This window comes from Curcuma longa, chromosome 9 (assembly GCF_044706935.1).
Source record: "Curcuma longa cultivar G26 ecotype Majalengka, Jawa Barat chromosome 9, ITB_CL_G26_1.1, whole genome shotgun sequence".
Lineage (NCBI taxonomy): Eukaryota > Viridiplantae > Streptophyta > Magnoliopsida > Zingiberales > Zingiberaceae > Curcuma > Curcuma longa.
Genome location: NC_133869.1, coordinates 10434564 through 10459333, shown reverse-complemented (window position 1 = coordinate 10459333; position 24770 = coordinate 10434564). Strand labels below are relative to the sequence as shown.

General features: G+C 36.1%; 4 protein-coding genes across 7 annotated transcripts; 3 read left to right on the top strand and 1 right to left on the bottom strand.

Moving 5' to 3' along the window:
• The first annotated feature begins 1974 nt into the window (after positions 1–1974).
• LOC141835183 (putative prolyl 4-hydroxylase 6) lies at positions 1975–5307 on the top strand. Its single transcript, XM_074722612.1, has 7 exons — positions 1975–2130; positions 3357–3470; positions 3628–3685; positions 3762–3863; positions 4346–4403; positions 4498–4673; positions 4773–5307. The coding sequence occupies exons 1-7, from the start codon at positions 2045–2047 to the stop codon at positions 5127–5129; spliced, it is 951 nt and encodes a 316-aa protein (XP_074578713.1). The 5' UTR covers positions 1975–2044; the 3' UTR covers positions 5130–5307.
• A 3520-nt stretch (positions 5308–8827) lies between these two features.
• On the top strand, positions 8828–9444 carry LOC141834761 (uncharacterized protein At1g15400-like). Its single transcript, XM_074722117.1, has one exon. It carries the CDS (start codon positions 8865–8867, stop codon positions 9189–9191), a length of 327 nt encoding a protein of 108 aa, XP_074578218.1. The 5' UTR covers positions 8828–8864; the 3' UTR covers positions 9192–9444.
• A 4453-nt stretch (positions 9445–13897) lies between these two features.
• LOC141834760 (glucan endo-1,3-beta-glucosidase 14-like) lies at positions 13898–18561 on the top strand. Of its 3 annotated transcripts, XR_012602344.1 has the most exons (5): positions 13898–14044; positions 14117–14355; positions 14954–15993; positions 17303–17529; positions 17997–18068. XR_012602344.1 is itself a non-coding variant. In XM_074722114.1 (4 exons), exons 2-4 carry the CDS (start codon positions 14181–14183, stop codon positions 18078–18080), a joined length of 1299 nt encoding a protein of 432 aa, XP_074578215.1. In that variant the 5' UTR covers positions 13898–14044; positions 14117–14180; the 3' UTR covers positions 18081–18561. The 3 variants fall into 3 exon arrangements, 2 of the variants coding, with proteins under 2 accessions (XP_074578215.1, XP_074578216.1); XM_074722114.1 differs by lacking the exon at positions 17303–17529 and having other exon boundaries at positions 17997–18561; XM_074722115.1 differs by lacking the exon at positions 17303–17529 and having other exon boundaries at positions 13904–13992; positions 17997–18561.
• Positions 18562–19427: 866 nt separating this feature from the next.
• Positions 19428–23909, bottom strand: LOC141834864 (serine/threonine protein phosphatase 2A 57 kDa regulatory subunit B' beta isoform-like). Of its 2 annotated transcripts, none has more exons than XM_074722245.1 (3): positions 22657–23909; positions 20027–20365; positions 19428–19787 (listed from the first exon to the last, which is right to left on the bottom strand). In XM_074722245.1, exons 1-2 carry the CDS (start codon positions 23743–23745, stop codon positions 20039–20041), a joined length of 1416 nt encoding a protein of 471 aa, XP_074578346.1. In that variant the 5' UTR covers positions 23746–23909; the 3' UTR covers positions 19428–19787; positions 20027–20038. The 2 variants fall into 2 exon arrangements, with proteins under 2 accessions (XP_074578346.1, XP_074578345.1); XM_074722244.1 differs by having other exon boundaries at positions 19428–19762.
• Between the last annotated feature and the right edge of the window lie 861 nt (positions 23910–24770).

Genomic DNA, 24770 nt, shown 5'->3' with positions numbered 1-24770 from the left:
CAACTCCATCTAATCTCTCCGGCTTAGTTCACTAGACTTCTTCAACTTGATTGCCCCCAGTGGGGATCCACATCTTACGTGGCCTACTGTATCATTTTTTTCGAAGAACATAGATAACACAGTCATTTCTCTCAGAAGACACGGACAACGTAACTGTTTCTTCTCATAAGAGGTGGGCAACGTAGCCATTGCGCTCAGAAACGGAAGACGTGAGCAAACGCATGGGTCCCGTAAGGGCACTGCCGTAACCCTTTAAAAGTTCATTTGCTTCCGTAGGCGTGGAGTACGTACACACATCCAAATTCTTCTACTTTCCCCTTGCTTTACATTTTCTATAACCCCTTACTAACTTCAGCGTCGGAGTGATCATGCCAAATCTAACCTCTGATTGAGTCCTACAGAGATCCAAGATGTCTTCTTCACCCTCGAAACCCCCTCAGCAATTGCTTCTCTCGTTGACTTGCCAGACCGCGTTCTCAACAAGAACAGAAGCCATGAAACTTCTTTGATAGCGTATTGGAAACCTGAGCTTAATGCAACAAAGGTAAAGGCAATGGCGGAGCCAGCCCGGGTGATTTACCCGGGCTGATTTTTGACGGTGGGCTATGCCGACGAGCTCTGAGTTATTTTACCCGGGCTGGCTCTTCTATTTTCTTTAAAAAAAAATTCTTATGTAAATTTAAACTGTTTCACCGTGAGACACCCGGGCTATAGCCCGGGTAAAGTAAAACGGTAGTAAAGGTAATAATAGAAGAAGATACAGAATTTGGAGCTTTGGAGATATTCTTTTTATATAATTATGAACATCATTTTATTAATTATAGTCGATATAAAATGAGTTGGATCTCGATCTAGTCTAAGCATAAGTTTAGGGATCTAAGTGAGTCCCTCATTTAGGAATTTTAAAATTGATATATTTTTGTGCAAAAATCAAATGAGCTTCCATCATTTACAAATCATCACATCTCACTTCCAATTAAAGTCAAATAGATGCCCCTTTTAATAATTTTATTCTAAAAATATTTTTTGACCAACATTGTTGGAGTTACCGGTAGCTACAACAACATATAAAACTTATCGAGTAGCTATAGAAGTTATCTAGTAGTTACTATAATGTGTTTAGGGCAATTTATGATTTAGAATTTAGGATTTACACAATGTAGAAACTACCCAATAGGTGATATAACGTGTAAAAGTTACTGAATAATTGTAATGACGTGTAGAAGTTACCCAGTAGCTGTAACATGTTTAAGTGAGTTTAAAATTTATAATATACATTGCGTAGAAGCTATCAGTAGTAGTAGCTACAACGTGTTTATGGTAAATTTAGAATTTAAGATTTATACTGTATAGAAGTTACCCAGTAACTGTTACAACGTATTTAAGGTGAGTTTAAGATTTAAGATTTAAAGTCTCTAGAACAATATTATATCAAAAATACTATTTACCAACTAGTCAACATTATTTAAACTTCATTAAAATCACTTTAAATCAGTTGTAGAAGCTATTACATAGTTGCTACAATCCTAAACTCACCACAAACACGTTGTAACAACTATTGGATATTTTCTACACATTGTAGCAGTTATTCGGTAGCTTCTATACGATATAAATCCTAAATCCTAAACGTGATATAGCAGCAATTGGTGATTTAATAACTACTGAGTAGCTTCTATACGTTGTAACAGCACTAGCGGTATACAATAACAACTATTTTTAAGAAAAAATGAATGATGTGACACTCATTTAATTTTTTTTTAAAAAGAAATACTCATTTGATATTTCATATTTTTTATTTTTCTCGTATATTTTTAAAGATAATTACCCCTTTTTTACTATGATTTTTTTATTTATATGGAATAATTTTGATTTATTATTTATAGTATAGTTTAAAATACAATAAAATAAAATAAATAAATGCAGGTACCTTTGAACCATCGATGCGAGTTCGTGGGTCGATCGCTAGACCTACTCGCGATCGATCTCAACGCAGCGAACTGCGAGCGCGAGCAAGCGAGAGGAAGTGAAAGCGCGAGCGAAGAAAATGGTGAATCGCTGCCGGCTTCGCCACTTCCTTGCTCTTTTCATGGCCGTTCTCTCAGCTTTTCCCTCGCCATGTTTCTCCCGCGAGTAAGATTTCGATCCCTGTCCTTTTGCACCGTTTTTGATGGATACCATCCGCTTGATTGGTTCCTTTCGTGGTTTCTGGGTTTCGGATCGAGTGGATCAGATTATGATCTTTCTAGGCTTTCTCATGCCTCCAATTACTCTTCTCGTGCGCATATATGAATTCCCCTTTTCTGGTTCCACATCTCTGAGCATGAGCATCAGAAAAGTCCTTTTTTTTTGTGCTCGCTTGAAAGGAAAATAAGCTTCTTTATGCAACTGATCGATTCTAGGCGATAATTCTATGTTGCGGTCAGTTGAACTTTTTGTTTCAAATGTCATGCCCCTGAGTTTTGATAGATTAGCACAGGATAAGGCGTTTTTGGTGTACACCCATAAATTTCCAAAACCTGAAGCAGCACTTTTCGAAACAAGCATGCTGTGTAGCCGAAAAAGTTTGCTTTTGAAGTGGAAAATAAATTCCTGGGTTTATTTTGGTTAGTCCAATGCATAATTTGTTATCTTATTTATCATGGAAATGAAGGACTCATGTCCTTTATGTTTGAAATGGATTTTGTGGGATTTCTTATTCCCTCTTCTCTTCAATAGAAACTAATTTAGCAATAATGAGATATTCTCTGATTCAATGCCTTCTTGGTTTGATATGTTTACCTTTGGCTTTGTCTCACCGAATCAGTATCTCATGTACTGCAAATGCTTGCATAAATCTTCATAGCCCAGTAATATTTTGTTAATGATGTAAGTGGCACTCTCTTGTCTTCTGAACTATAAAAATATAAAAATTAAGGTTCAAGTAATTTATCTTTATGGAGATATGATTTAATCTATATGGACCAGGATTTTCACATTGTTATTTGTTGCCAAAATTATTTATTTTGTTTTACTTTTTGTACCAATTTTTTCATCAGAAGGAAGCAGTACAATTGTTGATACTTGATGCTCTCTTCTTCATTGAAGGTTGAAAATATTATCATTCTCTGCCATACATTTCTTCTGAGATGTTTAATGTTCCAGATTTATTAAACATTCCTATGATGTTTATTGTATATGTCAAAACAAGGACTCAATGTAACAATATGTTCATTTTTTTTCATGATGATTTATAGGCTTTGTCATACATGCAAACATGATCCTAATTTACTTGGTACTAACTTTCAGAATGCAGTGAACAAAGAAAGGATATCCCAAGTCAATTGACAATCTTGACCTTGTTATTCTCAATTTTGCAGGTTTAAATTGGGAGACAAATCATCGGAACGTGTTCCTGTTCTGCAACAAGGCAATTTAACCATCCCGGTTCCTTTTGATCCCTCGAAAGTGATTCAACTGTCATGGCAACCAAGGTCAGTATTAATTGTGCTGTTGGTGTTCTAGTGATGGCTAAGATATGATATGAAGACAATTCCTGATATCCTTCTTAGCACATGGGGTATTCCCCTTATTGATCAACTTTTCATCACCAGCTCCTCTGCTTAACCACTTGGCATCTCACTTATCTAGGGTGTTCTTTTATGAAAAATTTCTTTCTGATGAGGATTGTGACCATCTAATTGCCTTGGTAATTTACTTTCCTGATAAGTTCCCTAATTGTTCATTGTTTGTAATTGTGTAAGAAAACTACTTGTTTACTGCAGGCTCAAGGCAAGCTAGAGAGATTAGTGGTTGATGCCAGCAAAGAAAACAGTGTGATGTATAGCATTAACGTCAGCAGCGGAGTGTTCGTGCCCAGGGGCCAGGTTACTTTTTTTGTGCCTTATTGAAAGAACTGAATGCCTCAAATCTTCGATTCTTTCAACATAATATTACCGTAACTTCCACTTACAAGATCCTGCATTTTCCCTCAACTTCTTCAATGTTCTTCAATACAGAGACCTAGCAGCTGTAGGAATTCTGGCCCGTTGTCACTCATGTTTGATGCAGTGCAAATTATATTATTCATCAACTTGCTAGAGTTTATTATATTTTTCTGTTATCAATCATCTTCAAATCATATACATGACATGTATGCCATATTATCAATCATCTTCACTCCTGGTTGCCCATTCCTGGTTACAAGTACCACACAGATTTCAGATGCATGCATCCACGAAAATAAGTTTGTCATTCCACAAGATTCCTTGAAGTTCCAAGCCCATTGGTTACATAACAACGTATACATCGGTGTATGTGCGTGTTTGTGTGTGAAATCCTGTTATATTTCTCGTATTTTCTTTTACAGGATGAAGTCGTATCCAAGGTGGAGGAAAGAATATCATCATGGACCTTTCTTCCAAAGGGTATTGTACTGAATTCCTCTAACCTTTTGAACCTTAGTATTTTCTACTACCCAAGTATAGTTACTCGGCAATTCAATAATCTTCTGGCTCACAGAATATGGAGAGGACATGCTGATAGAGCATACACTAGCCAATGAAAGCTATGAACCACATTATGATTATTATCACGATATTTCGAGATTGACTGTTGCTGGTCACCGGGTTGCGACTGTTCTTATGTATCTATCCACCATTTCTCAGGGTGGTGAAACAATTTTCCCCCACTTAGAGGTGAGATTACTCATTCAATCCATTGCTCAAATTTTTATGTAGATGACTTGGATGAAATTGAAGAATGAAACAAGTGTTCTAACTTGATTCATCCGACAGCTAAAAGACGCCCAAACGAAGGACCACCCTTGTGCAGCAACCGGCTACGTGGTGAAACCTGTCAAAGGTAGTGCCATTCTTTTCTTCAACCTTCATCCTGATGCAACTCCAGATGCGACGAGCCTGCACAGTAGCTGTCCAGTACTCAACGGAGAGAAATGGACGGCAACAAAATGGATCCATGTGAGGAACTTCAACCCGAGCCACCAACCCATGGTTCCCGACGAAGAGTGTACAGATGAAGATGATAATTGCCCCAGCTGGGCCTCGATGGGGGAATGCGAGAAGAACGCTGTGTACATGTTAGGGACTCCAGACTATTATGGATCATGTAGAAAGAGCTGTGGTGCATGCTAATGCTCTGAAGCCACTCCATTCCGAAAGCACCAACACTTGCTGAAGCCTTCCTCATCCCACTATTTCTTGTGCATTTAATCTATTTGTTTCAGAAATTCTTGCTGCAACTTTAGGAGATCAAAACAGTGTTGTTTGGTAAACTCTAAATTTATAGTGTTAATACATCAATTTACCATAATTCCAGTTTTATTTAGATTTTGTATTAGAATTTAGCATCTCTCAACTAGTTATTCATTCACACAAAACGATATCACCAAATGTAAATCACTGTGTTTTTAGATTTCTTGTGTTAGGTTCAAATTTGAAAATGTGTTTTTTACTGAAATGAATATTGAAAGGTGTGAAAATTGATTTGCATGATACTATGTTTTATATATATATATATATATATGTTAATGAAGGGTTGCTAGATTAGGGAAAGAAATATTTTATTTTCAATTATTTGCTTTGATAAAAAGAAACAATTTGTGTAATATAATCATTTATTTTTAAAATTCAGATTTAAATTTTATTGAGTAAATAAATCTTCAGAAAAAACTATGGAATGAACAATTTTTTGTCTAAGTTCTTCAAATAGAAAAATATAATTTTTATCACTTTATTTTTCTTCCTTAGTGTATTAATTTAAATTGATAAAAAATTCAAAGAATATATAATATTTTTATCTAATATTATTGTAATAATTTTAGTGAAAATTATTTTAAAAATTATTATAAAAGAGTAGTTCACAAGTTTCTAAGATGTATAAACTCATAATCTCTCAATCACACGGTAATAATTTAGTGTGAAGGCTCCCTTCTATATGAATATTTTTAATAATATTTAAAATTATTAAATAATTAAAGTTAAAATTATTTTAACATTAATCAACATTATTTTATGAGTATATTTAGAATATAAAATATCATTTTAATATTTTTCTAAAATAACGTGCTCATGATAATAATATAAAATAACACTTCTACATTTAAATTATAAATATAAAATGTAATTTTAAAAAGACTTAAAATCTTCCTCGTGTCTACTAATTAATTGACGTGGAGATGTAAATTAAGCATGTACAATTTGATAAGCACAACGTTATCTTTCCGTCTAGAACTTCCTTTCTAATTTATGACTTATAAATATTTTATTATCTTCAAAATTAATTAAATAATAAAATTAACATACTTGACTTACTAAACAAACGTTCATCTTTCTCACTAATTAGTCGCCGTGAAATATGATTTAAAACAAAAAAAAATTATTTTTCCTATAACTAAATTATGACATACTTTGACTTACTAAAAAAAATTATTCATCTTTCTCGCTAATTAGGCCATGAAATATGATTAAAAAAATTATTTTTTTCCTATAAGACAGTTCATTTGTCCCTTTTGTATTCAATGCCTTTTCAAAACGGTTGACTCAGTCAACTTTCAAAATCTAGGAAGCACAAAAAAGTTAAAATTATTACATCTATATATATATATATATATATATATATATATATAGGGCTGGGTCGGTACGGAATATCGAATTTTGCATACGATACCGTATACCGTACCGAAAATTTCGGCATAAAAAAATCTATACCGTTACCATACCGAAAATTCGGTATATCGGAATTTCGGTATATCGAAAATTCGGTATATTCGGTATACCGAATTTTCGGTATATTACACCGAAAATATTGAAAATTTTAGTATACTGATAATTTCGGTACGGTATTATACCGAAAATGTTGGTATACCGAAATATCGAAAAATAATAATTTCATACCGATACCGATACCGAAAAATTTGGTACGGTATTATACCGTACCGAAATTTTCGGTATACCGAAATTTTCGATATGGATGGTAAATATCGGTATGGTATCTGCGGTATACCGAAAATTCGGTATTTTTTTCCACCCCTATATATATATATATTTAAAAATAATTACTCAAATAAAAAAAATAGAAAAACTTTAGAATGAAACCTTTTGATATAAAAAAAAATCTTTTAATGATAATAACAAATAGAGCCCTTTTAATTTTTCTCTATATTTTTTGACATTAATAAAACTTAAAAAAAAAACTTTCCAAACACTGGCTAAAACTTAAAGACACTTTAATACAAATACACGAATATGATACGCTAGTAAAATATTTAAAAGAATGAAAAAAAAATTAGAATTTGAATCTAGGGATATATTTTAGAGATCAACCTCTAAATACTAAAGAAGGATGCCCTATACATCAACTGGGTGCATCACATCTACTTGAGGAGAGCAAATGTTTGAACTCGAGAGGTGGTGCATTCAGATTCCTCATCAAGCTGCTATTGCATATCCGAGATTTCATTCTATTGGTTGTTGGGTCGTCGATGAATGTTAGTAGAGAATGACAGATTTGTTTGAGTAGAATGATGGAGTGGGCAACACTTATGATTTCTTTAGGCAAGCTGACCTTTAGAACTGTAACCTGTAAATGAATCAAATATTCGTGAACAAGTTTGGTATTCGACTTGGTAAGAGCTTGTTTATGTTCGTTTAATACACACGAGATTAATTAAATAAATAAGCTTGAATAACTCGTTAAACTAAACAAACAAGTTTGAACACTTGTGTGTTCAGTTCGTTAATGTTCATTAATGTTCATGAACAACGTTTGTGAATAATATTTGTAAACTATGTTTATCAATAAAACTCTTATCAACATGCTAAATATAGAAAGAAAGTTTCAAAATAAACAAATAAATTTATATTATCAAGTTCAATAATCAACCAAATAAGTTTAAAATGTAAAAGTTTCGAACAATCAAACAGTTTAAATTGAAAGCTTGATAACATTTAAATGAACCAAGTTTAAGTCAAGATCGAACTAAGCTCAAACTCATAAAAAAGAAATCAAGTCAAGCTTGAATAATCATTTCAAAAGCTTAGTTCATTTTAGGCTCAATTCGGCCGACTTGGTTACCTTATCAAATAAATTTGAACAAGTTTGGCTCGCCTTGACTTGTTTACAATCCTAACAACTCTGAGAAACCCTACTTGCGAACGGTGGAAGCCTTACATTCATCCCAATCATGTAGTTACAATTTGGATGCCGGTTCACATCTTCTGAGTAGAGACAGTCAAAACTATCTAGAGGATTGACAATATACTTTTTGTAAATAGGTGTTGGAGACATAGGAATATATATTCTTTAGATGTCCACCTATTGTGGATTTATAGAGGAGGATCAAAGATTGACTTCACATGAAACAGAAGATGTCTATTTATCGATAGACGCTTCGAGTGTAGGGGGGGGGTACTATAGAGGTAGACAGTTACTGACGAAAATTAAACATCTTATTTTATATTCTTGAATTCATCTTTTTTTCATAAGGATGAACTAAATTATGATCTATCATCTTTTTTCATGATTCATCTTTTTTGCACGTATGAGAAAATGCATTAACATGACAGACAGGAGGGCGTCAACCCCTCCACGTCAACGCCCCCTCAGATGTGTGCGGTCGCATACCAAAGGGAGGCGCGTAGCATATCAAAATATTATATATATATTGTGTAATTCGTGTTAATTTTTTTTAAGATTAAGAGTTTAGAATTTATATTATAGTATTTAGATTAAAATAATATTAAATATTTATTTTATTTATTTATTTACTTATAAAGAAAAGGATAAGAATCAACACTATCGCTTCTTGTATTCAAAAGCCATAAAAGGAAATAAAACAAAAGAGAACAGAGAGGAGGAAGAAGGAGAAGATGGCGGAGCTGCAGAGATCCGACGTAACCTTCCGGCGATCGGGCTCGTCGGGGCTGGTGTGGGAAGGGCGGTTCCTCTCCGACGACAAGGCCGGCGGCGGCGGCGGCGGCGGCGGCGATCTGAGGCGGTCGCAGACCGTCGGATCCACCCCCGATTGCGGCAGCCGCGAAGGCGGCAGCGGCGAAGGGCGCAGGCAGGCGTTCCGAGCCTCCGCGGTGCCTCCGGGCGCCGACCCGCCGTCGCCGGACTTCCGCGGATGCGACATGCTCTGCGGGATCTTCGGCAAGGCCAGGCACCGCCACCGATCGAAGCCGAGGCGGCGCTGAATTAGGGAAGAATACCGAGTGGCGTTCTGCGCGAGTATGTATAAAATTCTGGACCAAATCGATAAAATTTCAAGCTTTTGCTATTTTTAATTCTTATCGGACCAATTTGCAAACTGTGTGGTGGGCCTGCAATTAAATTAGATAAATAAATCTTTTTCTCCCTTTTTTTAAACTAAAAAAATAACAAAATTGAATTAAATTATTAATTATATAGCTTTGTATAATGATAGTGATGGAGTCATTGTGGAAAAAATGGCCATTTATTATTGATGGAGTCATTTTCATGCAATTATTTAAATATTTGTGGAAAAAATGACCATTTATTATTGAGTTTATGTCATATAGTGATCCACTATGTGATGAATATGATTATGGAATATTATCCAATGGTTTGCCCCACTTGACTTACTTTAATTCCACCAACAATAAAAGGCATTTGTTGTTTCATAATCAATTTATTACATAGCACACTAGATTCTTGGCCTAATTCTTCTTTTTATTGTGATATCGATCGATCTAACACATTTTAATAATTTTTTTCTTATTTTACTTTCGATGTAGATGCTACATAGTTGGTTCTCCTCCTTTAAAAATTATGAGCGTAAGAAGAACATCTGTTGACAAAAGAATCACCTTAAGATGATCATCTCATAGCTATTGAGAACAAATTAAATTAGATGGTTCTATTTCTCAATCTTTCTGACTTATTCCTACGGAACCAAAGTCGAAAGAATTGAAAAAGTCAGTCATTCACAATCACTGATGAAGAATTTCTCGAAAAATTAAGGATTAGTAATTTTTTTAAAAAATCGAATGGATTCGATCTTATACATACGTGAAGAAGGTAATCAAAAAAGAAAAATGATGAGTACTTCTTTCTTTTAGCACTTAAGAGTCATGTGAGATGAAAGTCTCATGCACAGTTTTAAATGAGAGAAAAAAGTGAGGAATTCTCTTTTCGACTCTGACTCTCCCACTCGAGTCATTGCTTTTCTTTCTGTTACTTCGAAAGTAGCTGCTTCCGCTTTAGCCACGTGAATTTTCAATATTCCTTTTTATGCCAATTCTATATATATTTATATCCATAAAGTTTGTTGAATGCACAAAAATGATTATTCCTGTTTGGCATCGCCTTTAGATGAATCATAAGATACCTAACTTCTACGTTGACGAAGTTGCACTAAGTCCACGAGTAGCTGAGAGAAGAAGTCTTGCAAGGTTTTACAGAGGAGATAGAGTGTTAGAATGGAGGTCAAGGGGTGTCTTGATTCAATCACTTCTGACGCTCAAGTCAGTCCATCGGTCGGAGATGCGGAAAAGGAACCGGAGAAAGAAAAGGATGCGGAGAATAGTGTGGATATGTGCGTATGTGTGCGTCCTTGGGCCTACGTGCTTTTCCTCTTATATAGGATCATTGGAGGGAACCTCACATCAACAATAAGGAAAATATCCCATCGTTGTAGAGAAGGATCCTATCATTCATACATAATATGGTCGGAGACCTTGTTGTATTAATAACATATTAGGTTACCTACTGTTCTACGTACTATACCATCACACATGTTATCTAGGTGGCTGTCAAACGGGATGAGTGAGGAGTATCATGTTGACGGAATACAACTACTTGGGCAGGAGTATTGATTCAGTGAAGCTGAGCCGATTAAGGAATCGACCTCCATCAGAAAAATCATGTTGTCGATCGAGCATGGTACCAGTTGGACAGTGACTTCTACTTCTTCATCCGATGTGTTATTTTCATCTTAATGGAACCTTAGCTTTCTTGACCAATGTATATCAATCCATAACAATAACAATGACTATAACAGTGTTTATGTAGGGATTAAAAGTCTCTTACATGGTTGTTTATGTGATGTTTTTATAAATAACTACTCTAAATTTAGATTTTATTTATGGATTAAGTTTAGGGTTTTCTTTTGTCACTTCAAAATAGAGAATGGCGGAGATGATTTATTACTTCACTATGTAATAAATAATATCATTAATCATATCCATTTTCGGAGACAATTTTGTCTAAGCTAAGGGGCATTTTGAAGAAGCAACTAAAGTTCAAGGGGTAAAATAAAATTTCTTATTAAATTAATTATTTGAAATAGGGGGACAAAAACAGAAAAGTCATTCTATAAATTTGTTGTTATACTTAACGGTCGAGCCTGCTCTTTTCCTATCGCCGCCATGGCGGAGGCAAAATCCTCGCCTCGCTTTCCCTCCTCCTCTTCTCCTGACGGCCTTCCACTCCGAAGAATCGATCATGTTGCTAAAAGGCAAGCTCAAGATTCCCGATCGAGCCAAACCGACAGTGAAGAAGAAGAAGAAGGATTCCGACGGCGATGGAGGTGAAATAGAGGATGAGGAGCTAACCGCTTTCCATATTGGCTTCGGAAAAAGTAGATCTGATGGGTAAAGATGACCAGATGATGGCGAGGAGAAAAGGGGGTTCTTTAAAGGGGCCGGCTACGCGTAGAGCACACATCCAGATCTAGGGCAAGGAGGCAAATGGAGTTGAAATTCCAGGTAGTTTCCTTCCTGCTTTATTCCTAGTAGGGTTTCTGTTTGCTGCCCCAATCTCATCAACAACGTCAATGTGATTTGGGGGGAACCTTGATTTGTTTGTTTGTTTGTTTAGGTTTCAGTTTCTGGAAGGTAAACGGATAGTAATCGAAAAGAGATCATTTATTTCAATTGAAATTGGAATTACCTGCTCAACGAGTAATGTCCTGATGAAATGTAGGTTTGATGAAACTTACTTAGATCTTGAGAAAAACTTAGATTGATAGGGCAAAAGAAAGGCAATGATTGCTGAAAGCATTCACCCTAATCCTTTGTGGCTATCAGAACAAGTATGGAAGAGTAACAATGATTCAATTTTCTTTGTACTTGAAAGCTGTCCAAGTTCCAACTTTCTTCCTTTTCTTTGGTTGTAAAACTGAATCACAAACTAGTTTAGATAATTGGATGCCTCTCTATTTTGTATTTAGGAGACAAGCAGGAGTTTTCTTAACAAATGGAAGAAACATGGCTGCATAGTTAGAAAATTAAGCATCCAACATTGATCAGTCGCACTAAACTTGCCACTTCATAGAACTATTTGATTTAGCGAGATGCACATCCGGCATGGCGGGAAACAAAATCAAAATTTTATATTAGTTCATGTAGCTCCAACATAGATGATTATCCACAAACAAACTACCAACACATGGCCACTTCCATATCTGTACTAAAGATCAATCTCAACTTTTAGCTTCCAATTCAATTTGAGGATGCTTTAGAGATCTGGCTAGCCTAAATCAGAAGGTTGTTCTCTGACATGCACTAACTTCAAAAGTTGTTACCACCTAAGATTCTAAGGCTGTTACTATCCTGCTGCTTTCTCTTTGCTATCTTGGTTTCTTTTTGATAGCTAACAAGCATACATACATTATTTTGGATTTTTCCCCCAATATTGAGTGTTCAGTGGCAAGAATAGCTTGGAGGTTATTATTTGCCCAGCATTTGAATGATCACATGAATATTAGGATTTCTTATTTGAATATGGGCACATTATTTGGTGATTGCTTTCTTAAAACATGATCTTTGTGACAACTTTCCTAGAATGCCATAGATTTGGTAGCATTGCAATCAAGTTTGCTGGCAGTAGTTAGCAGTGATCTAATCCTTAGTTTGTAACTTGTGCCGGCCAAATGATGGTTAGTTGTGCCGGTAAACAACCATAACTGTTGTTTCCAAGGTCTTGAGTTAGAAATCTACCTTCACTGAATCAGGGACCTTGTTTTCGTCGTATATAACTATTGTTATTCACATAGCATAATAGCGGAACTTGAACTCTCAACCATCACAAGGATACGAGTGTTCGGGAAGGTGCATTTTGATGCCACAACTATGCTTCCGCGATAACAATGGCCTCAAAACATTGTCAAAACTTGGCAACATGTTCACTTAATCTCTCATGGTGCAGGATGTGCTACTACGAGTGTGTTTTGCATGGTGATTTCATATCAAACTCGAAGCTTATCGAACACTAACCTAAAGTCGACTTTGAACATCTATTGTTGGATGTAGCTTATCATCTAGTTTCATACCTTAAAAGCTTTACTCGAGTATTAAGAGAACAAAACTAGAGCATGTAACTATTTGTGCAAGTCATATTTGATCGATAATGTGTCTATATATCTTTGTTTACTCGCAATTAAATGAAGATGTAATTGTCTAATATTCTTTTATTGTAATTAAAATTTCAAATACTTGAAAGTAGTCTACTTATCTAATTCTCCTAAATATATTGACGTAATTTTTATTTATTTATTTTCATGTAGAAAAGCAGAACTGTTACTGCAGGGGGTGAAGTGAATTTTCTGACCTTGATTTTGATATTTATAGTAGGAATTGATATTCTTCAGATTATGGGGTGAATTATGTAAAAAGTGGAATTTGAACTACAAAAATTGGGGATTTCTGAAATGGTTTCCCTCAGCGGATTCAAAATTCTAGCCGAGGCATTGCTATTCTTCAAATTCCAGGGAGCATGATGCATAATTCCCTTCGCTTCCCTCCAACTCGGCGTCCTCCGGTCGGTTTCAACTGAAGCTGGCGGTGAGTCACGACGCGGACCAGATGATCGCGAAAGCTGCAGGAGGAGCTTAAATGAGAGGGCGACGGTGGGTAGGCGGTCGCTTCCTTATCCCCCTTTTCTCTCCTCCTCCTTCTCCGATTTCTCCTCCGTCGCTCTCTTCCTCGCCGCCATCACTCCACGGCGCCGCCGCGGCCGCCGTCCTGCGACCACTAAGTAACGGCCGCTCACTTCGATATCCAATCTTAGAAAACCAAGGATCGGAGAGGTTGCAGTGGATCTGGAGCTCGATTTACTTGCTTGAATTTTTTGTATCTTTATTTGGATTCGTGGTGCACAGGTGGGGTTTCTGGTGGCGGTGACCGCGATTTGGTTGAGGAGTAGCGAGGAATCTGGCCTATGGCATGCCGCCAGATGAGGCAGGAGCCTTGCAGTCTCTGCGTAGGGTACTACCCGCTTCCGAGCATGGAGTTTTCGCCGGCGTCGTCGTCCCCCTCCTGCGTTCTGTTGTGAATAGAGAAGCGATGCGGACTTCGATGCTCTTCTTACGCTGCTTCATGATCTTGTCACTTCGTTGTGGTAGGCTTCTGATCCTTCTACTTTCTCGTTCGCTCGTAAATTACCGCAATCTCGTGGCTTGATTTCGACCTTTGAGGGCGGCATTTGTTCGTCTTGGGATGCCACTAACTTCTTTCTGCTTCAATGTTCCTTGATATGCCCGGCCTCAATTATGATTCGTTTTCTTGTTTTCCCTCTTCTTTTGTAAGAATTGTAAGAATTGCATTTTTTTTTCGTTTTCTATTAGAGCAGAAAGACTCGTATCACTTTCTTCTTCCACTTGTTCTCCTTCTTTTTTGATGATTGTTTATTCATGGAGACATGGACTATCAGCCTAACTTTGCATCAGATAAATGGTTAGGAATAGTTGGCGGTCAACTCAAAAAGTATTGAACTCTAATTAGGATCTGGTTGATTGGTATCGTAATTCTGCAGTCAAATCTTACAAGTCATATTATGCTAGCTGTTCTCAATTTTGATTCTTTGGATAAAAGCAGCTTATAAATTAACTTATAATTTTTAGTACTGGATGCTTTACTGCCATTTATATCAATTTTCGCCCAAACATAAGCACAAACTTGTGTAAGTAAAAAGTCATTTGTCTCTGTTGCTACAAAAGGTCCAGCAAAGGTTCTGGCATTTACTGGAACCTATGGAATAAATTATGGCAGGATAGCAGACAATTTACCATCACCTGAAAGAGTGGTCACACTTCTTAAAGCAGCAAAGATAAAGAATGTGAGAATCTATGATGCAGATCACAGTGTGCTCAATGCATTTAAAGGATCTGGGCTTGATTTGACTGTAGCAATTGGTAATGAGTATCTGAGAGACATTAGTGTAAATGAAGATCATGCTGTTAGCTGGATCCAGTATAATGTGCAATCATTTCTGCCTGATACCCGCATCCGAGGGATTGTAGTCGGGAATGAAGTGTTGGGAACTACTGATCAGGAACTTGCTCAAGCTCTTTTTGGTGCCATAAAGAATGTTTACAATGGTCTCAAGAGGCTTCAATTAGGAGACAATATTGAGGTGTCAACACCGCATTCGCAGGCTGTTTTTGCTAATTCCTTTCCTCCCTCATCATGCATTTTTAAAGAAGATGTCCTTGATTACATGAAGCCCATCCTGGAATTTTTTTCGCAGATTGGTAGTCCATTCTATCTTAACGCATATCCATTCTTGGCTTACAAATATGACCCTCAGAATATTGATATCAATTATGCTCTTTTCCTGTCAAATCATGGAGTTTATGACTCAAAGACTGATTTACACTATGACAACATGCTTGATGCTCAAATAGATGCAGCTTACGCTGCTTTGGAAGCTGCTGGATATGACAAGATGGAAGTCAGGATTTCAGAGACTGGATGGGCTTCTGCAAGTACTGACAATGAAACAGGAGCTACTATCCAGAATGCAAGGACTTACAATTTTAATCTTCGCAAACGCCTTTTCAAGAAGAAAGGGACACCACTTAGACCAAAAATTGTGGTTAAAGCATATATATTTGCCTTGTTCAATGAGGATATGAAGCTTTATGCTAATTCTGAACGGCACTATGGGCTATTTGAACCAAATGGGAGCATAGCATATGATATTGGATATTCTGGCCTGAAGTCTTCATCTGCATCTCCAACTCACTTAACCTTGAAGGTAACATGTGTTCAATTTTTCATAAATTGTTTAAAATAAAATTACAATAAGGTTGCTTCTTGGAATTGAGAATCCCAAATGCCTTGTTAAAACTTGAATGAAAAGTAACATATTGTATAGAATTGGAATTATGGGTATCCACTTTGTAAGTCTGCTAGTACACTACCGCAAATTTATTTTGACTTGTAAACTTTATCGACCTAATTTGGATGTTTATATACTACAAATATACTCAATGCTCTAACATTTGACCCTACTTGATACTAATAGGGCATGTATGTTAAAGATAAAAAAATACTATTATCCAAGAGCAATTAGGTGAAACTCCAATTTATAATAAAGAGAATATAGGTTGAAATGTTGAAGATGTGTTCAAAAACGACCAATATATTCTGTAGTTAGATGAGTTAAATTGATATGAGGTGCACTTGCAAAGGGTAGTGGTTGAACAAACAAAACTCTAGTTAAATAAAATGTAGGTTAATTGATTTGAATATTACTAGTGATATAACCTCAATGGTGAGATAGATCCATAATCCTGAAGAGTTGGAACAAGATGATTTGATGATGATGATGCATGCATGTTAAAAAGAGAATCGATCTGTGGAGTGCCTTGAGATGCATTTTAAGATAGCTTGCATGCTTTTATGCAAGTCACAGAACAGGCATTTGGAAAATTGTGGAAATCTTAATTGCAAAAAACATTACTGTTATGGTCTGAAATTTTGCAATATTGTCATCTATAATGCTCGGTACACATTGATATGACTTGGTACCAATCTGGTGTAGCCATAAAAACCAATGTCCAAACTTGCTCAGGTAAGTTCCTACATGCTCGAAATAGGCTAGGCTTTGCTTGAAACTTTTTGGACCTTGCTGGACAAGCAACTTTATTCAGGTGGTTACATAGTCACCTAAGCTCTTGTTTCCTTAAACTACCTACACTAAGAATTACTCATTCTGTTTCTATAGCTATGAGTGTATATATATATATATATATATATATATATATATATATATATATATATATATATATATATATATATATATATATATATTATTTTGGTTTTGATTTTGTTAAGTATGTAGCTGATGCCGGTTAAGAAGCAAAAAAGGGTGTAACTTGAGTGGTGTGGTCAACCTTGTTCAACTTTATTTATTAAAAAAAATTTTTTGATCTAGTTATCCTTTCAATTGAACTATTCCCATTTAAGCCTTCTTAGCTGAGCTCAAGAGCTGTGCTCATCAGCAAGCTCAAAATGGAGCCAACAAAAGGAACCTAATCATACGCAACTAAACTGTTTGTCAGATGCTCTAAAATGGTTCTCATGTTGTTGATGAATGAAGCCCTAATTTCAGAGGAAATAATTAGGCATTTGACAAGGAACTTACTGCAGTGAACAACCGACAAAAGGGAATGGTGACTAATTATTTTAGCTTACCAAGATATGCGGGCAATCTGGAGTCTGAAACTCCAGCGCTTTATCGAAATGACCACATCTCCGTTGCTGATTCAGGAGCAGAGTTATGCCAACGGTATGGTAGACAATTAGTGTTCTCTTGGGTCTTTAATTCATGATTCACACTATTCCAAATGTGAAAAATTCACATGTTCCTGTATTTAGCATTAACTTTTCACGTGCAAGAGACTTGAAATGTCACTGTTCCACCTAAGAGTCTTGACCTAAATTACATATTGCAGCAACCGAGACAACCATGAAACACTGCCGATCAACTTTCTCACCATTTTTAATTAGTTGATTTTGAGCTGGGAGTTTATCATTTAGGGCTTTGAATCTCAATTTAGAGGAGTCTTGAGTTTGAATCATGGAAACAACCTCTTGCAAAATGCAACGTAAAGTTGCGTACAATAGACGCAAAGTGATCATCTTTCCCTGGGATCCTACACTATTCAATTGCATGATCAAGAACTCTGGCTTCATCACTTAGACTGGATGTCTGAAGTTACCAATTTTCTTACTTTGGGCGATAATTTTTTGCAGGATATTTATACTCGAGATTGGTTATCAGCATACAACATGGTTCTCATATGCTTTGTGGCAGTCGTTCTGGCTTTGATCATTTAATTTGTCAACGCAAGTCTGCTTCGAGCAATTGAATCCTTATACCTGTCCTTTGGTCGTATTATGTGCGCTTTCTGTTCACAAGTAAGATGCTGGTAAAAGTGTTCCAATTCTCAGATTAATGATATTGCATTGCTTCTCCTCATATGACTTCAGATAAAGTAACTCAGTGTTGTCTAGTAAATATCACTCTGACAAAGTTGATAGAAATACCGAAGGTGAGAGTTCTATTTCTGTTTTAATTTCATGAACAAATTCGTATTGAGGGTTTGTTTTCATCTCATTCTTAGCTGCATTTTCTTTTATAAAATCTCTGTTAAATGTTAGCAACAATAAAACAAGACAACTCGATGTTCCTCCACTGTAAGATATGATTGCCACACATCAAAAATTTGTGGGATCGAGATCAAATCTCTGTCCAGTTCTTGTGTTTTAGATGATATGTGATACAGGTTCGTTCGTGTGATTCAGTAACAAGAAAGTTAGCCCACATTTCAATCCTTGAATTCGGAAATTATTATATGGAGTTTGGTTGTCACCTTTTTTTTTTTTTTGTTCATTCATGCACATAAACAACCCAATAATTTTTATCAAACAACCCAATAATCAAGCCCTAAACTCCATATTTGCATTAAAACAAATTAAAAATTGGTTTGTTTTTGCAGGGGATTAAAATATGTGACAAGGCAAGTTTAAGGGGATCTTTGAGGTATTTAATTCATTGAATCGATAATTCTGAATTTTTTAAATTTATATTTTAAAAGTGATAATTTGATCTTACAAAAATCAGAATTAATCAATTTGATCTCACAGAAATGATTTCAAATTGATTAACCTTGAAGATAAACAATTTGATTTCATAAATTTTTTTTTATCAATTATCAAGATAAATTAAAAAAATATAAAATGACACGTCACTCTACAATCAACTTTCTAAGATTATTTTCTTATTAAAAAATTAATTCATAATAATTGATATCTGATAATTATAAAAATAGCTAAATATAATTAATTATGAAAATGTCTTGCAGTTAGATCATAGTCTCGGGGTGCAGCTCTTGAATGGATGTGCATTTGGACTTTAATATTTTATTAGCATAATTATCAACATTAATGTTTTATTTATTTCAAGTTGAAAATTTCTGAATACCTATATACATATTTTATTAAATTGATTGTCCTATATACGTTTATCAAATCAATTATTAATAATACATAAAACTTTAAATTTATTTTTTTATTAATAACATAGAAATTTTTATTTTTTTAAACAAAAATATTTATTAATGATTTAACTTTTCTTTTTCTTCCTCCTTGATCATGCCCTCTAATATTTTTCAGAGAAACACATTGCACATAAACAAGGTTAAATAAAATAAAAAAATAAAAAATAGTTTGGAAACAGTCCTCTTCTAAGATGGTCGTAATTATGACATCTATGACCTCTCTCACTTGTAAACATCACTCGCAATGCATAACTTAAAGCTCTGCCACACTTGTGATCCATCTTTGAACAACAGAACTCATAAATCGGTGAGATGGCAGATTTCTTAGACTAACTGAAATCCTCAAGAAGACCTTTTTTTTTGGTGTATTTATCCTGATGATTTGAAATGTGAAGGTGCAGAAATCAACATGCTTCTCTGATGCTGCTGTTCAGCCTAAAATTCATGGATTCCACTGTGCTGCATATGCCATCACAAGTTTTATCTGAATCAGAAACCAAGAAATTACTGGAACCAATCTAGTTTATTTGATGCAATGATAGTCTAACAAGTGTTTATATGATTGAGCTAAAGAAAAATGACTTCATTATTTGACCATCATGAGCTTAGCTTATGCATATTTAGAAGCAGACTTTTAAGATATTCATCCAATTTGGAATTTGAAAAAAAAAAACTTTGAATCATGCATGAGAAAGTTGTAGGGAGAGGACATAATTTACTTACATAAAAATTTGGCTAATTGGCTAGAACCATGTCTTCTGAAGCCTTGGACTGAATAGCAGCTTCTATAATTCTCCATGCCGACTCCCTTTGCTCTTCCAAGTATTTGGCTTTTTCTTCTTTGTCTAGGTGTTGTTGCTGGCACTCTTCGAACAGATGACTGTCCATGTCGAAGAACATCTTGCGAACATTAGCTGTTAGACCGTGAATAGCTTGGTTCCAATGGCCTTGTATGTTCTTCTCCAGTGCCTCGAATAGGATGGGCAGTATCACACTGCGGTTTTGAGCAATTAAGCTGATAATGTGATCGTTGTTCCAGAGAAACAAAGCCCGTTCGGCCACCTACAACACATTTTCATCTATAGATATAAGAAAGAGTGGAGAAAACAAATCAAAATCCATGAAAATTTTGCATTTATGTGAATGCATTTTATGTCGCCATCGAAAAAAACAGGAATATGAGACAGAGCTAGGGGGTGAGAAAATAAGAAGAAAGCAGAAACAGGAAAAACACAAGGCCTAGATAATAAAAAGTAATCTATGAATCATCCAACTAAATATCTATATCTTAATTTGTTGTTGTAATCTCAATAGACAACATAGGTTATCAGAAATATGAGATTGCATAGATGGAAGTCTCAGATTGTTTGTAGATTTGGCATGCACAAGAATTTCATAGAATCCTCGATAATAAATTCGCATGAATAAAATTCTCAACAATCAGAATATCTCGATAAAGATACATTGTGCAGCAAAATAGTTGATTGTTCACTTTCGAAAGGTCAAGTAATTGGATTACAACATTATGTTAAAGGCAAGACCAACCTAGAATATTCTTCAAGGTCTTTTCTCATATTCATGTTTATGCTCATCGAAAAGACCCTCGCATACTATACGACACTGATTATCACATTATCTGAAATATACTTAATCTGCATACAAGGTATGGCACATGTCGATAGCACATAAGAAAACTTTAAACAAGAATTCTACAACCAACAAAAGAAAGTAGAGCCATGTAGACCAACAACTTGAACAAAATTTTGGAACACAGGGAAACCATTATTGGACAGTTGATAACATTTGCATGGCACCTTCCCATTTGAGACGGGTTGGAGCACCCGATTATGCTTAATAGTTGGGTTTGACTCAGATTTGGGTTTGCTTAAAATTGTGAGTACCCATGAACACTCATATAGTTTATCCATTTAAGCCTGGTACCACTAGGTTCGAATATTTATTTATTACCCTTCAAAGCATGTATTTAAACAAGTTCAGATAACAGAATTTAAATGGGTCCAGATTCAGGCAATACCAAAAATGCAGGTAGTGATGGAAGGTTGAAACAGAACTTTCAAAAAGAAAGCGAAGCAGGCATGTCTGCAACACTTGTTCGCCTAGTTCAGAAATTCTTATTCACAATCTTCCTCTATGGAGTCAAGGGAGTTGGGAAACCAAACATGATAGCAGAGACACGGCATTCAAGTACTAATGAATCATTCTAGAGAATAACCTGCCAAAGTATTTAGTCATCTGGTTTCTGTTTGGTTATTGAGACCCTTCATTTGACAAAAGAGTTCCATAATGATACTGTGAAAGCTAAAGGCACCAGATGATGAGCCAAAAAATGTTTTAGGCAACATAACACATACAAGCAATTCAAAAATTTATACACTAGCTACTAGCTACTCACATTCCATTTCATCTAACTCAACTGAATGCCGCACTTAGAATGTACGTGAATGCTTATTTTTTGACTAGATGTTAAAGAGTTACTCGTCATAATTGCCAACGATCTTGCAAGTGAATTACATTGCTAAAAGAAGTCCTTATGGGCCATTATGGATTAGGTTGTCCAAACAGTTCAAACCAAACTTGGTTCAGTATGTTTGGTTGAAACCCACTAACTAGAAGTACTAATTACTTTTCGAATGTTCATTAATATTGAAAACAAATCCAGTAATTTAAACAATCAATATAACCATGAAAACTTTAGTAGTATATAAATATATATATTTGTTTTTGCCCAATTAGCAGATTATGCATTTCTAAAATCAACAAATACAATTTTTTGTTGGGACTTGATGTACCTTCAGATTCTTTGAGAATGGACAGAATGAAAGAACATAATTAACATCAATTTAGAAGAAGGAATTTTCCTTTGACAGGGCATTGAAAGAATAACATCTTCCAAGAGGTGGCTCCAAACAACCATACATTAGATTATAAGTCCATTTAATTTGATCGCAAAGTCATAAACAGTCCTTAAGGGCTATTGATAGTGATTCCAGTACATAGGAAAATAATTGAACAAAGATAGGAAGAAGCTATCAGGGGATCCACTTCAACTTTCCTAAACCAAAGAAGGAATAGATAAATTACAAAAGAAAACAACGGCCAGTCAACTTATATTTTGCTGATGAAAAAAGAATTGTATAGAAGACAACAAATGCAACTGCGAAAAAAAAAAAAACTAGTTTCCAATTAAATTTTGTTTATACTTTCAGATCAAAAGGTTGAATTTATATATGCGGGTTCATGTTCAAGCAAGAGGATAACAATCTCATCGACAGTTAGTATTTCTTTTTTAGTATAGAACACTAAAAAGAAGGAATATGGATAATGAAACAAACCTGAAAATGCGAGCTGCTGAGGCAGCGAGCAATCTGCTTGAACAAGGGAACCATGCAGCGTTGGAACTCCGCCGGCTGCGTAACCTCCAGCACCTCCTCCAACTCCCCAAGGAATAGCACTTCCTTCTGATAATTAGTAACAGGCCAGTACTTCAGGAGCCCCCTAATGACTGTATCCGCCAGCTTAAAATCCTTCTCGACGAACTGCACAATGCAGTAGGAGAGCTGCTGATGGTACATGGCCAAATGCTTCGGCTTGTGCAACGGGATGAGAGCACGGACGAGGAAGAGCTTGTGCTCTTCCTTCATCGGCAAGGCGAATCCGTTGATGACGCTTCCAAGGATCTCCAAGAGCTCGCCGGTCCCCCTGTATCTCTCGGTCTCGAAGATGAACCTGTAGAAGATGTTATTGATGGCCTTGCGAATGAATGGACGGTGGACCATGAACTTGCCGTAGATGCGGTGAAGGATGGTCTTGAGGTACTCGCGCTCGCGGGGATCCTCGGAGTCGAAGAGGTCGAGGAGGCGGAGCACGAAGGAGTGGTCGATGTAGCGCTTGGCGACCTTGGCCTCGGTGTCGGAGGACACGACGTAGCGGAGGAGGAGCTCGTAGACGAGCTGGAGGTGCGGCCACGCGGGGTCAAGGTACGGGTCCTCCTCCTCCGGGTCGGTGGGCTCCGCGCCGGTGTTCTCGTGGGAGGCAGGCGGGAGGGTGCGGAAGATGTTGACGGCGACGGTGCGGGCGAGCTGCTCCTGCACCTGCTCCGTGAGCCGCCCGGAGCCCGATTGCACGAAATCGACGAGCTCCAACAACGTCTGCCGCTTCGCCTCCTTCTCGCGGGCCGACTCGACCGCGTCGGAGAAGTCGAAGACCTCGGCGCAGATCCGGAGCTTGCGGAGCGCGAGCGCGGGCCGCTCAGGGGCAGGCACGTCGCGCAACAGCGGGAGGGGCTCGATCTGCGGGGCGGCGGCCGCGGGGCCGGAGGCGTGGTTGACGGAGACGGCGGCCTCACCGTCGGAGGCTAAGCCGGCGGACTCCGCCTTGGGACCGGGCGCGCGACTGCCCCGCTTGATGATCTTGTTGAACATCGCCGGAACCCTAATTGCAGCGGTAGATCGACGAGGGGCGATCGAAGGAAAACCCTAAGAAGAAGGAGCGGATCGAGGCATCAAGAACAGCGAAGAAGAATCCCGCGATAAAGTTGAATGCGTAGAAGAAATCGCGTTTAAATTGAGATCGAAATGGAAATGGTGCAAAATAAAATGGAGAATGGAAAGGAAGATTGAATTATTGAATTTTAAATTAATTAATTTAGGGAAGAGATAAAAAAGAAGAGGGGTTGAAGATATTTGAAATTGTTTAATAATAATAATAATAATAATAATAATAATGAGGGATAATTGAGTTGGTTTGATAAAATTAGATCATTAGGAAGTTGGATTAGATGGTGACGGGAATGGATGTGATAGGAAATAGGCAAGGGCAAAAATAAAAAAGTGCTAGGTCCATATTTATAAAATCGTTAAATGAAGGTCCTTTTTTTTCAAAAACAAAGTCCATTAGATGTTTTATTAAAAAATATTTCTTATTCAAATATTATTATAACAGCCATTAAAAATTATTTAAAATGTACAATTTAATTTAATTAAAAAAAAATAGATGATTTTTTTATGTTATAACTACTTTATACGTTTGATAGAGCATTTTTTGATTTTTTTTAAAGAACGTTCATTTGATTTTAAGTAAATTACTTTTCCCCCTCCCCTCCCCTGACACCGCAACCCCCCCTCTCCTCCTCTCTCTCTCCCATTCAAATGACCATTTTACCCTTTTTCTGTTTTTTTATATATATATTTTTTAATTTTAATTTAGTTTAATTTTTTTATTAATTTTGTTTATTATTTTTCATTAATACTTATATATATATTTTTTAATTTTATTTAATTTTTATTTAGTTTTATTTTTAAATTAATTTTGTTTATTATTTTTTTAAATTTTATTTAGTTTTATTTCTTTAATCAATTTTGTTTATTATTTTTTTATCAATTTTTTTATTTTATATAATTTTTAACATGGGTCAGAATCTCTCTCTCTTTTTTAAATTACCTTCCTA

What these genes read in the sequence shown, in the direction of transcription:
- LOC141835183 (XM_074722612.1), top strand. Translation starts at nt 2,045, where the DNA reads ATGGTGAATCGCTGCCGGCTTCGCCACTTCCTTGCTCTTTTCATGGCC. An exon ending in CAACTGTCATGGCAACCAAG is followed by an intron (nt 3,471 to 3,627) that starts GTCAGTATTAAT and finishes TCACTTATCTAG; the next exon opens with GGTGTTCTTTTATGAAAAAT. An exon ending in CAATTTTCCCCCACTTAGAG is followed by an intron (nt 4,674 to 4,772) that starts GTGAGATTACTC and finishes TTCATCCGACAG; the next exon opens with CTAAAAGACGCCCAAACGAA.
- LOC141834761 (XM_074722117.1), top strand. Translation starts at nt 8,865, where the DNA reads ATGGCGGAGCTGCAGAGATCCGACGTAACCTTCCGGCGATCGGGCTCG.
- LOC141834760 (XM_074722114.1), top strand. Translation starts at nt 14,181, where the DNA reads ATGCCGCCAGATGAGGCAGGAGCCTTGCAGTCTCTGCGTAGGGTACTA. An exon ending in GATCTTGTCACTTCGTTGTG is followed by an intron (nt 14,356 to 14,953) that starts GTAGGCTTCTGA and finishes TTGCTACAAAAG; the next exon opens with GTCCAGCAAAGGTTCTGGCA. An exon ending in CAACTCACTTAACCTTGAAG is followed by an intron (nt 15,994 to 17,996) that starts GTAACATGTGTT and finishes AATTTTTTGCAG; the next exon opens with GATATTTATACTCGAGATTG.
- LOC141834864 (XM_074722245.1), bottom strand. Translation starts at nt 23,745, where the DNA reads ATGTTCAACAAGATCATCAAGCGGGGCAGTCGCGCGCCCGGTCCCAAG. An exon ending in TCAGCAGCTCGCATTTTCAG is followed by an intron (nt 20,366 to 22,656) that starts GTTTGTTTCATT and finishes AATGTGTTGTAG; the next exon opens with GTGGCCGAACGGGCTTTGTT.